This window comes from Chaetodon auriga, chromosome 8 (genome assembly GCF_051107435.1).
Source record: "Chaetodon auriga isolate fChaAug3 chromosome 8, fChaAug3.hap1, whole genome shotgun sequence".
Taxonomy (NCBI): Eukaryota; Metazoa; Chordata; class Actinopteri; order Chaetodontiformes; family Chaetodontidae; genus Chaetodon; species Chaetodon auriga.
This window is the reverse complement of record NC_135081.1, coordinates 18,212,765-18,224,616: the sequence shown is the minus strand read 5'-3', so window position 1 is coordinate 18,224,616 and position 11,852 is coordinate 18,212,765. Positions and strand designations below refer to the sequence as shown.

Here is an 11,852-nt window from a genome sequence, read left to right as displayed (position 1 = left end):
TCTTGTTTTATTCCCGTCTTTGGGCTCGTGAAGTGTTGGATGTGGGTCCAGAGGAAAGCTGCTCGTGTTGACCTGCATCAGAGAAATGGCCGGTGAACCACAGAAACGAGGCTCCAGTCAGATGTATGAATACTTAGAAGGTGCGTCTGTTCTCACCTCTGATCATGTTTACTTGAGCTGACACGGAATCACCTTTTAATCTGCCTGAACTGTCTTGACACAGATCGCTTCATCATTTGCTGTTTTTCCTGTCCCTCACTCGACCGTTCACAGGCAATGGGTACCTCGGTGAGCAGCCGTCACTGAGGTCACGGCGGGTTTCATCTCGGACGTCCGATCAGAATTACCCTCAGTTCAGCTGGAGCTCGACTCCCGCAGACGGGGATGCAGAGGACGCTGGGCAGCCCCCGGACCTCAGGAGCAGCCCCCTGCCCATGGGGCTGAAAAGAGCTGTGCGGTATGAAAGCTTCCTCTGAACGTTTACCGCTGGAAACTATATATGTTTTATATTTTTTACCTGATCAGCTGTGTAGCGTCTAAATGACTCTCGATGTTATATTAGCAGTTAATTGGAATTAATTAGAAATGTACCAACTGATCACTGTGTCTCTAGTTTACCTTTAATTAGAGCGAGATCACATGTTTCTCTGGCTCGGCCTGGTGTATGCTCAGATATATTGGAAACTACGACCAGGAAAGAAATATAGAGTCATTAAAGTGTAACTTGTCCATTCCAGCCAGGTGCAGCAAATGCAGGTGCCTGTGGTTTCCAGCAGGGGGTCCTGGAAACAGAAACAGGCCAAATCTCTGCGTAAATTCCGAGACAACAGCAAAGAGTTTCTCTACGTTTTCGCTCTGTGGAGGAAGTCTTTGCAATTGATTGGAGGTAAACCCCCAGCTGCTAACTTCAGGTGGACATTAAGGGGTTGGTTAGAGAAAATCTGTCACTGCATAATATGGTCAAATCTGTTTTTGTATTTTTAATGAAATCACGGCCCTTTTGCCCCTAACAGGGAACTTCGGAGGAGGCGTCCAGTCCTTCTTCCTGTTCCTTCGATTCCTGGTGGTGCTCAATTTTGTTTCCTCTCTGCTGATTGCTGGATTTGTCCTCGTCCCCAGCATTGTCTTCAGAGCTGTTGCCCCCAGCCATGTTAACATCACTGGTAATGACCTGTTCAGGCCACAGTTCGTTAGCTCGCAGCATTTGATTTTGTTTCGATTGTGACACGTGACAGCGGTGCATTATGTTTGAATGCTACTTCATTTCTTCACACTGACATTTTAGTGCGAGTCTCTCACACACAGACAGGAAACCTTCTCACAGTTTGATGCAGCAGTTTCCAGGCAACAGCCTCTTTGCAGGAGCAAACGTAGAGACAGCAGCACCAGCTGTGGTTCTCCCCCCCCAGAAATACAATGAAGATTTATTGCAAAGATTTCGAAATAAGAAGCTGATAAGGGACATTTTAAGCATGTGTAAAGTGTAGAGGATATAATGTTGAGACATTTTATCATGCATGACCAGCAGCTGCTTTCCTACCCTCAAAGTTTTATCATTTTGGCCTCATTTTCATAATTTTCGTTTTTATCAGACCAAACCCTTTGATTATTTAAAGCTGTGTGAGAACCCTAGATTCTAGATGACAGAGCAGGGATTAAGACCCTCTGCCTCTGAATTTCCTCACCACTTCAGCTTTTACTCTCCTCCTCTTCCTCTCTCTCAGTTACTCTGAAAACATTACGACGACTACATGACCTGTATGTTCAGAAAGGTGCAGGGAAACCTATAAAAGTCCTGTGGAGAGGTCATAACGGTTTCCTCTTGTGGTGTTTTCCAGGTCCAGAGGAATGCATGGAGTATGACCCTAATCCTCAGGGCTTGGTGGTGTTCTATAATTACTTCCTTGACTTGCTTTCCGGGACGGTGAGAAACTGCGGCATCACAATGACCTGCAAAGATACAAAACTCGCAGAAGATATAACAAAACAGACATCAGTGTTCGATGATTCTTTACACCTTTGGCTTTTTATGCATGTTTAAACTCTCCAAAACAAGACTGTAGCCAAGATTTTAAGAACGTCTGTTTTGGATAATAGCTGAGGTTATACTGTTTGATCATTGGTGATGCAGTTCTTACACATTGACTGAAGGTCTCATTTCTTGGCAAGAGTTAGATGAAAAGTTTGATATCACTCTGTAAATATTAGGCTACAGATAGCATCTGGTTATCTTAGCAATAATGACTGGAAACGGGTGGAAAAAGTTAGCCTGGCTCTGTCAAAATTCACCTACCAACACATCCAGACTCATTAAGTAACATGGTGGATATTTGTTTCAAACAAGAGCTGATGACAGGACTTGTAGTCACTGCTCCCATCCAAGAAATAGTCCCACCCATAACCCCCATAAAACAGCAATATGTCATTTTTACACCTTGGAGATGGAGCCTAGATTTCAAAATAGAAGTCGATGATCGTTTTCCTAGCAGGGTGTTTCCATGCATAATTTTCAACAAACCTGTATTCGCTGCTGTTGAAAGTAAATTTGAACCCCATCCCAGGACACGTCAGACATGCTCAGTAACTGTCCCGTCCTCTTTGCTCAGGGCTTCATGGAGTATTCATACTTGTATTATGGCTACTACAACAACACTCTGGTGGAGGACAGGAACTTCTCCTACAACATCCCGCTGGCTTACCTCCTCACTGCCGTCTTCTACTTCGCCTTTTGTTTCGTTTGCATCATAGCACGGTCAGTCCCAGAGCAAACACGTTCAGCTTTAGTGTTATTAATCCAGATGTAGCCTGTGTGTGTGTGTGTGTGTGTGCGTGTGTGTGTTCAGCCGTCTCACTGAGGGTTCAGGCCAATAAGTGGAATAAACAGAATGACATTTAAAAGCCCGAGTCGAGGGTGCAGTCACCTTAACCTGCATCTGTGTCCTCTTCCCTGACTGGCTGCTCCCGCACAGCATGGGGACTGCAGCTCGAGTTGCTGTGGCAACGGGAGGCAGCGCCGTGGGCAGCTACAGCATGATGGTGTTCACCGGCTGGGACTATGGATGCCTGGGAGACCGCGCTACCAAACTGAAGCAGAAAAACATCCTCTACAGGCTACAGGTCAGAGGGGACACGTCCTACTTACTGAGGACAGTTATGAAAAGGAGAAATATGGTGGACGCGTGTTGGTTTTTTAACCATTCCCTGTCAGTGACATGCTTTCAGGTGACACTCTTCTCTCTGTCAGGTGGATCTGGAGGAGGAGAGCTTAAAGAAAAGGGAAGCCGCCCTGACTGTGAAGCAGAAGATTGTTTTATACTCTCTACGTGTTTCCATGTGTTTGCTTGCATTTGGCCTCATTATAGGAGCCTTGTACGGCATCTTCGTGTCCACTGTCGTCAGCCAGGTAAATGATTGACCAGGAGAGTGATGATGCAGATGTGGTCTCAAAGACTTGAATGACTTTATGGCTCCCATCTCTTACAAACAGGAAAGGAGTGGGGAGGAAGGGTTCCTGGGTTTGGTTTTCGAGTATCTACCTTCCATTGTCATCACCACTGGAAACTTCCTGGTGCCGCTGTTGTGTGATCAGATCGCCTTGATAGAGCGATATTCCCCCAGCACTACGGTCATAGTGTCACTATTAAGGTTTGCACTGCCATTTCTGTGACCCTCAAAACCTTTACTTCAGTAAAAGTACATATATTAATGCAAAAATACTAAATTGCAAGTAAAAGTCCTGCATTGAAAAGTGTATTTAAGTTAAAGTACAGTACTATTTTGGCTCTTACAATCTTCATTTGAAAATAACTGGTAAAAACAGTGGTCAGCCAAACATAAATCGAACATTTCACACTGACCCAATGTGCTCTGAGGTGAAATAGCCCTGAGAGATTCAACCAGAGAGGGCAGTGAACCCTGCTTCACCACCCAGACATCAGTCAGTTAAACTAAATAGACTCCAATGAAGAAACTTTTGATAACCATTTCCCTTCCATGTGCAGGGCGGTGTTCCTTCGTCTGGTGAGTCTGGGTGTTCTCCTCTTCACCCTGTGGCGTCAGATCACCTGCCAGGGGGCCATAAGTAGTGAAGACTGTGAAGTGTGCCAGTACAACCACAAAGTCTACCCGGTAATTATACTTCTTGAGTGCATGTGAATTATTTTCAAAGATGCTTCTCCTTCACAGACACCAAACTTTTCGACAAACTTACCAACAGCTTGAGACAAAATAGAGAGGGCCTGAGCTGACAAGCACAGCTCTGCAGTTAGGAGATGACAGACTATTTGTTTTTCTAATCTAACACCCCTGTTAGGGCTGTGTTCACATAAGGAAAGGGTTCTGCCTGCAGTTTGTTTTTGCATCAACACATTACAGAGACAGACTAAGCTCCAAGTTAGCTGGATCAAGTGAGGACTTCAGGAGAGAACTGCAAGAATGAGGAAGAGGCTGAACACACTGATGGTAGTTTTGCTTTTTGCAAACGCCTGTGAGAACAAAGTCATAATTGGCAAACACAAACCTTTGACGGTGATATTAATGATGTTGACTGTCTCATCTGCTGGCACTTTTAAGTAAAAATGCTAAAAGTGCACTTGGATTAATTTCAAATGATGTAAATGTAATTACAGGATTTCATGGAACATTTAATTTAGGATCTATTCTACACTGAAATACCATAAGACAGGTTCCTCTTTCCATGTTTGTCCCATCATGCAGTGCTGGGAAACACGAGTAGGACAGGAGATGTACAAGCTGACGGTGTTCGACCTCCTCATCAACATCACCATGCTCGTCCTGGTGGATTTTCCACGCAGGTACGAACCGCTGTGTGAGCAATTTGTGTGTCAGATCACGTTGAGAGTGAGGCACTCAGATCGTTCTGTGTTTTCGTGTGTGTGTGTGTCAGGATGGTGGTGGACAACTGCTCCTGTAAGCTGGCTCAGTGGGTGGGACGGCAGGAGTTCGTAGTTTCCTCCAGCGTGCTCAAGCTGGTGTACGGTCAGACCGCGGTTTGGATCGGAGCATTCTTTTGCCCTCTGCTGCCGCTCATCAACACCGTCAAGTTTGTCATCCTCTTCTACATCAAGAGGGTGAAGATGTGGCTTTAACACAGCTATCATTTCACACAGTGGAGAAAGCTTTTCGCCAACACTCTTGCTTTGGTTTTGCCCCTGTTTCATGTCTCCGCTGCCACTTTCCTCCTCAGGCCACGCTCTTCTACAACTGTCGGCCAGCGCTGAGGACGTTTCGCTCCACCACCTCCACCTTCTTTTTCCTGGCGGTGCTCCTCTTTGGCTGGATCCTGGCCACAGTTGTCCTGGTTTACAGTATCTCTGAGTGAGTGCTTCTCCCCTCTAACAAACAGAAGACAAGTGCTTTTTTTGTTCTGGCAGTGACGAATAAGTGAAATAGCAGTCAAAGTGGACATTGAAGGAAGAGCCTTTGTTATGACAGAAACACTGAAAATGTTTTCCATGTTATATTACATTGTTTAAGCCAAGTGTTGCTCTCTTCTTACCCAGGATTCATCCATCGATGGGTTGTGGTCCTTTCCGTTTCTTCCCTTACATGTGGTTGATTGTCCCAACCTCTTTCTCAAGGCTCCCTGAAGTTACACAGGAATTTCTCTTCTTCATTGGATCCCAGTCCTTCTCCATCCCTTTGTGTGTGTTATTCTGGTGAGTGCACTTGTGCTTCCTGTGGGATCCTTTTACAGTACTCTGCTTAAACCTAAATATAGAAGCAGCCTACATTTTATCGGCCTTATATGTTCCTTCACTTTCTGTTATAATCATGGCTCCTTTCTCTCTGGCAGTGTGGTGTTGTGTTATTTCGTAGCCTTAGCCTCTGTCTATGGGAATTCTGTTGCCTTGCTGAGAGCACAGCGTAAACTGGTAAGTTGATGGCATTCACCTGTGTGGTGTATTCTAAAGCAAAGTCTTACATTATGTTGAATTTTGACAATATGTAGGCTGGCCTATGTGATTTCCCAATTTTTTTCCTCAAGTTTTACTAATGCAATGGTTGGTCTTTGACTTACAGGAGGTCCGTGACAAGCAGTTCTTGGTCAAGCAGATTGAGGTGCTGAGTCAGCACCTTCAAATACCAAAACTAACTGCAGGAGCAGAAGACTGAGACCTTTGTTATTACCCTAAACACAAAAAAGCATGATGAGGCCTCTGGATGGACTGTGCACCCACCCTATTTTGCACATTTGTAAAGCTGGGGTCCTATAATGCAGGCTGTAGTTTAGCAGACAATACTGCAACAAGATTATTAAATTAAAGATGTTGTGGTTCTTCACAGATATGTTTTCTAGGAAAATTTGAAAAAGACAATTTAAAAATTGTTCATTATTAATCTATCTGTTAGTGGTATAAGGTTCAATCACATAAATGCATGCATAAATGCCATGCAAAGAGTGTCATGTTAGAGATGACAAGTTTCAGCACATTTGTTTGTACGTGAAGGCAGAGTTGTATGTCATGTTTTCTTTTTACATAATAAAATGAGAGGACTTATAGCCCCCTCTAGTGTCAAAGTCGTGGTGTTGCAGGAAACGTGTTATGTTTACTTCCTGTTTCTATCTACTTGTTCCTGTGGACAGCCGGAGCAAGCAAAGCAAGTTAGTGACAGTATTTGTGTCCTATTTTTTTCACGTTAAACTGCTGAATTGGTGAGTTTGTTGCCAGGAAGCAGGCTAAATGTCTCTGCTCGCTGCGGTGTCGTTAACTTTAAAGTGTAACGTTGGCGTTAAGTTGGAAAGTAGCAAACCTCGGCTAACGTTAGCTTAATTGCAAAAAGGGACGTCGACTAACTGACAGAAATAACAAAACAGCGGTATTTCTTTATTTATGTCGTCATATTAGATCCGTTTTTATCCCTGCTCATTTCCCCACTTGGTCGTGCTACAAACGTTACGGTTTTCGGGATAAACCGATTGTTTGACCGAGCATACTGCTAGCCTGCTCCGCTAGCTGACTGCTAACAAACAGTATCAACAGTCACCACAGCAACAATGAACATCCTCCCAAAGAAGAGCTGGCACGTCCGCAACAAAGACAACGTCGCGCGCGTGCGGAGGGACGAGGCCCAAGCAGCAGAGGAAGAGCGCGAGGCCAAGCGTCGCGTGGAGCGTGCCGAGCAAGAGGTGAACCTGATGTTGTCACGTTATTTCCCGGGATGACGATGATGTAGCTCCTGCTGAAAGTGATGAGTAACAGTTACTGTTCAGACCTACAGTGTCTCATAGTGTCCAAAAAAGAGTCCACCTCCAACACTACAAACCCTGACACGTAACAGTTAAACATCCAAAACACACGTTAAGTCAAATGTTAATTTGTTTGACTCTAAAGAAGCGCTGACCGAAGTGCATAAGCAGTGCAACTGGTTAAAGAGATTAAGCCATCATAGTTTTAGTTGTATACTCAGGCTTTTGGACCAGACTGTATATTACATGATAAATTATTCTGAAGTGTGCCTTTGAGAATCAGTACTAGGTAATTGCAAACTTAATCTTATGCTGATTTACTCTTTTGCTGCGGTTTTTGTATCAATTGAAATATCAATAACAAGACTGAAGCAGGAGGAGAACCTATGATATGACGAATTGCTAAGAAAACAGGATTGTTTTGTATTTGTTTAGTTTGGACTAATGAGTGTTCATCTCCACAGGCACGCACAGAGTATCTGAGAAGGAAAGCCCGAGTTGCTCTTCCTTCAGGAGGAGGAAGGCACGATGAAGATGAACCGAGCGGAGGAAGTGGAGCTCTGGAGCATCTTAATCTTTTTCCCCTGGAGGAGTCCTCGGAGAAGAAGGGGAATGAGGAGTATCTCAAAGAAAAGAAGGATGAAAAGGTGATGTTTCGTCTGTGGTTTTCTCTGAAATGTTCACGCGCAAAAGTCCCATCGGTGATCAGGCAGCATCTGATTGATCAGTTATCAGTGACTGTTTTCTGTTTTCTTTGTCTCTCTTCCTTGATTTTATTGATATAAACGTTTTAATTTGAAGGGGTGAGCTCTGGTTATTCTTACTCGCCACAGAGACTGAGGACATTCTGTCTCCTTCATAGATGTTTGTTGCATCTTTGAACTCTTTCTGCTATAATTTCTGCATGTCTCAATCACAAAGACGCTTAAATTATAATTTGGGTAATTTACGTATTAATACGGTGACATAAATGAGTACATTTAGTTACATTAGATTTTGACAATCTATTCTTATGTCAAGGTTTTTCCAGAGCTCTCAGCCACATCTTGTGACCTTCATCAACAGACAGAGTTTGCTCACTTGTCAGGGAGATGGTTTAGTTATTATGGCTTGACGTTTGTATTTAGGGGATAAACTCTTTGTGATGACAGCTAAACTATTGATCTGACTGATCAACTCCACGTGAGCCTCAAGATGTGGCTGAAAGCTCCAGAAAAAACAAGTAATTATAATAATTTTTTTTTTTCAAACTGCTATTTCCAAGTTCAACAATGAAGGTTGTAATGTAATTATTAGCGTTGTAGCGAACACTTTTAATGACAGTAACATGAAAGGGCAACAGCCTGCTTAGTGGAGAACTGCTTTTTCACACAAAGGTCTTTAATGCAGTATCATGAGCAGTGACCGACCGCCTGGAACCAATGGTCATAGTAATTTCTGTCATGCAGCAGGTTTGTCTCTGATATGGGTATTAATGGGAGTGCGGTTGTGGTTCAGGCTCAGAGTGCCTGCTGTGGCTTGTGTATCCATCAGCACTTGTTCCTGCACAACCTTAATCATGTCAAGATGCTGCTGTATTGAATACAGATGCACTGAGTGATCAGCCGGTGACCGGAATTGGTTGGTTTTCAGCATGATCAGCCATGATCAGTGACCTGTGGCAGATATATCTCATTCTGTGCCAGTCAGATTTACACAAATCAGATATTTAAAGTCAGTGGAAGCGGCCAGGCTCTTGTTGTGCGAAGGAAGCAGAATATATTCTGGATGCATTCCAGCCACAATATGCATACAAGCAGTGTAAACAGATGGTGCACGAGAGCGGAGAAGAACTGCAGCGGGCAGAGATTTTCATAAATACTTCCACAGGAGACACAATTTCAGGGCAAGGTGTTAAAATATAAGGCTGAGATCCATTTTTATCATCACATCTCAGAAAATGTCCAATCTGATGTTAGCCAAACTAAAACCATTTAATTGTTTTGACCCTTTTCTGCATTCAGAAGATTTAAACAGTTGTTTGTCACTGCAGTCAGCACACAGCGTCTTTTCATCACTGTCGGTTTCCCTCGTCGTTTTTTTTACAGGAAAAGCAGGAACGAGCCATCGGCTTGCTGGTGTCTCTGGGACCCCAACCGGGCTCTGAAGTCACTCCGTGGTACATGAAGACCAGCGAAGAAAAAGAAGAGAGGAAAGAAAAAGAAAAGAGGAAGGGAATAAGTGAAGAGGAGAGAGAGAAGAAGGATCGCAGACTGAAAGACAGTTTGGATCCATTGAGAGATATGAAGAAAGCCCTCGCTGTGAAGGAGAGAAAAGAGCACAAGAGCAAGAAACTGGAGAAAAGAGACAAAGGGTTAAAAAGGAGCAGCGGGGAGAGGTAAGACAGTCAGTTTCTAATAATATTCTAATAATAACTTATCGTAGATCAGTTTCAGCTCATAGTAAATGTATTTTATGCTGCTTAGTTCTCTGGTTTTAAAGGAACAATTCAGTAGTTTGGGAAATGTACTGATTTGGTTTGTTTCCGCGAGTTAGCCGAGAAGATCGACACCACTGTTGTGTCTGCAGCAGCCAGTTAGCTTAGCATAACATAAAGATGAAAAACAAGGGGAACAGCTAGCCTCGCTCTATATGAAGGTAATAACTAGCACCTCTAAAACTCACTAACATCTTATATCCTGTTTAATGCGTGAAAACGACGATTTGCCGTAACTCTCCGTGGTCTCCTCTTTTTTGTGAAGATAAAAACTAATGAGATATAATGTGTTACTTAATGGGCTTTGGAGGAGGTGGGAGGCAGATTTGTAACCAGTAAACAGCCATGTTAGCTGTTTCCAGTATTTGTGCTAAGCTAATGTAACCAGCTGCCGTCTGTAGCTTCATATTTACCGTTCACATGTCAGAGTGTCGTGCGTCTCATCTTACTAAGCGTATTTCCCAATAAGTAAAACTGCTTCTTTGACATTTTGTACCAGTGTCAATAGTCAATGGTTCTTGTGACCTCATGTGAGTTTCTCCTAATAATTAAAGTAATCGAGGTGTGACTGTCGTGATAGGAATAAAACATGATGATGTCACAAAGATCTAAAAAAAAATCTGTCTTTTCCAGCTCCATAGAAAGGTTGCGTGCAGAGCGTTTGCAGAGGGAGGCTGAAGAGAGGAGGAGAGCCCAGGCCCTCCTCGACCAGAGGAACGGCAAAGGGAAGGAGCCGGGGAAGGAGATGACCGAGAGGGAGAGGCCGTACAACAGCGCATACTTCCCAGAACTTGCCCGAAAGCGTCAAAAGCGGGATCGAGACAGCTGGAGAGATGAAATATTAAAATCATGAACTGTCTTTATTGGTCGTTTGAGCGTGTTTCCTGATGAAGAACATGTAAGAGACCAAGAAGAAGGAAGGTAACATGGAAAGAGTGCCGATGCACAAAGAGAGGGAGCGATGTGAGACATTAAGAACACACCTGTCACCTGGTCTTGTTATTGTCATTAAGTTAATGAAAGGGCAGCTTGTAGGCCACTTTTTCTTTTTGCTCACCCAGAAGGGGAGATTCTTCCATGGAGGCCAGGGGTCAGGCCCAGCTGCAGTTATTTCTGCCCCTGCTGAGTTTCACCCATCATCGCGTCTGCAGGACAGATGGCTGCTGCGCAGGGGGCTTGAAGGCTCGCAACAAAGAAAACACTCAGTGAGCAACCGTGAGAATTGTTTGTATTAGTGCAAAAGTTGGTGCTAACACATGAACGAGCACACTGTGGAGAGTACGGTTCATATGATTAGTCGATTAATCAATGAGTCGTCCAAAAAAATTATTATAAATGCCATATTTTATGCCTTTCTTTGTCATGTCTTACTCTCAGCTGGACGTCTTTGGGTTTTGGACTGTTTTTCATTGTTTTCTGGTATTGTATGGATGAAACAACAGATCTATTAATTGAGAAAATAATCAGATTGATCAGTAATAAAGATATTTGCAGCCCTAGGTGAGATCGTACAGTACATGCCTGATGTGAAAGTTGATGGTTAGAATAACAGACCTTTGTTATTCCTGAGAGTCCCTGCATCCTTATTTCACAACAGTCGTTTTAACACATCACAGTATGAGAAACTCAGCCCTGTGAAATTAATGAGGGCTGAGTTCCATTTAGCTGCCTCAGTTTCAGGGTCTTGGTGTTACTCACGCTGGCTCACTGTCACACGGTCATGACTCACTGAGACACTTGAAAAGAACAGAGCCATGTTCATGTTGTTAGTAAAACCTGAGCTTTTCCTGCTGTGACCAGTCAAAATGTCTGCTGTTGAAACGACGTATTACATCAATAAGTAACAGGATATTCACATTTACCTGTTTATTTTCATCGCTGTGAATTATGTCCACAGAGTGAAAATACACTGAAATAAATGCTTCTGTCGTGACTGATAAAATGTTCATTTGTTTTTGAAATTGTCGCTCTAATTGTAGTTTGTGGTGCTGATTAATTCTATTGGGTCTTCCTCTTATTTGCACCTCAATTATATCAGTGAGCCAAACTACAGTCTGCAAAATGTCCATTATGTTGGATGAACACAAAAACTGAGCATGACAGCCTTCACAAAGGTATGATTTGTTGTTATGTCAGCATTAATGCATTAATCTTGGTTAGCTGCGC

General features: G+C 43.4%; 2 protein-coding genes across 2 annotated transcripts; both read left to right on the top strand.

Annotated features, from left to right (window-relative positions):
• Nucleotides 1-26: 26 nt before the first annotated feature.
• Nucleotides 27-6,538, top strand: tmc4 (transmembrane channel-like 4). The gene is made up of 16 exons (XM_076736652.1): nucleotides 27-140; nucleotides 274-457; nucleotides 738-886; nucleotides 1,014-1,163; nucleotides 1,839-1,924; nucleotides 2,607-2,752; nucleotides 2,970-3,117; nucleotides 3,245-3,403; nucleotides 3,488-3,645; nucleotides 4,002-4,128; nucleotides 4,717-4,814; nucleotides 4,907-5,090; nucleotides 5,207-5,337; nucleotides 5,523-5,678; nucleotides 5,816-5,894; nucleotides 6,043-6,538. The coding sequence occupies exons 1-16, from the start codon at nucleotides 86-88 to the stop codon at nucleotides 6,133-6,135; spliced, it is 2,103 nt and encodes a 700-aa protein (XP_076592767.1). The 5' UTR covers nucleotides 27-85; the 3' UTR covers nucleotides 6,136-6,538.
• Nucleotides 6,539-6,561: 23 nt separating this feature from the next.
• Nucleotides 6,562-11,633, top strand: leng1 (leukocyte receptor cluster (LRC) member 1). Its single transcript, XM_076736650.1, has 4 exons — nucleotides 6,562-7,150; nucleotides 7,675-7,857; nucleotides 9,298-9,587; nucleotides 10,320-11,633. Exons 1-4 carry the CDS (start codon nucleotides 7,019-7,021, stop codon nucleotides 10,537-10,539), a joined length of 825 nt encoding a protein of 274 aa, XP_076592765.1. The 5' UTR covers nucleotides 6,562-7,018; the 3' UTR covers nucleotides 10,540-11,633.
• The last annotated feature ends 219 nt before the right edge of the window (nucleotides 11,634-11,852 follow it).

Bases quoted from the DNA above. Each gene is read 5' to 3' on its own strand.
- tmc4 (XM_076736652.1), top strand. From the start codon at position 86: ATGGCCGGTGAACCACAGAAACGAGGCTCCAGTCAGATGTATGAATAC. The intron at 141-273 runs GTGCGTCTGTTC...GACCGTTCACAG, and splicing joins GATGTATGAATACTTAGAAG to GCAATGGGTACCTCGGTGAG. The intron at 3,404-3,487 runs GTAAATGATTGA...TCTTACAAACAG, and splicing joins TGTCCACTGTCGTCAGCCAG to GAAAGGAGTGGGGAGGAAGG.
- leng1 (XM_076736650.1), top strand. From the start codon at position 7,019: ATGAACATCCTCCCAAAGAAGAGCTGGCACGTCCGCAACAAAGACAAC. The intron at 7,858-9,297 runs GTGATGTTTCGT...TTTTTTTTACAG, and splicing joins AAGAAAAGAAGGATGAAAAG to GAAAAGCAGGAACGAGCCAT. The intron at 9,588-10,319 runs GTAAGACAGTCA...TGTCTTTTCCAG, and splicing joins AAAAGGAGCAGCGGGGAGAG to CTCCATAGAAAGGTTGCGTG.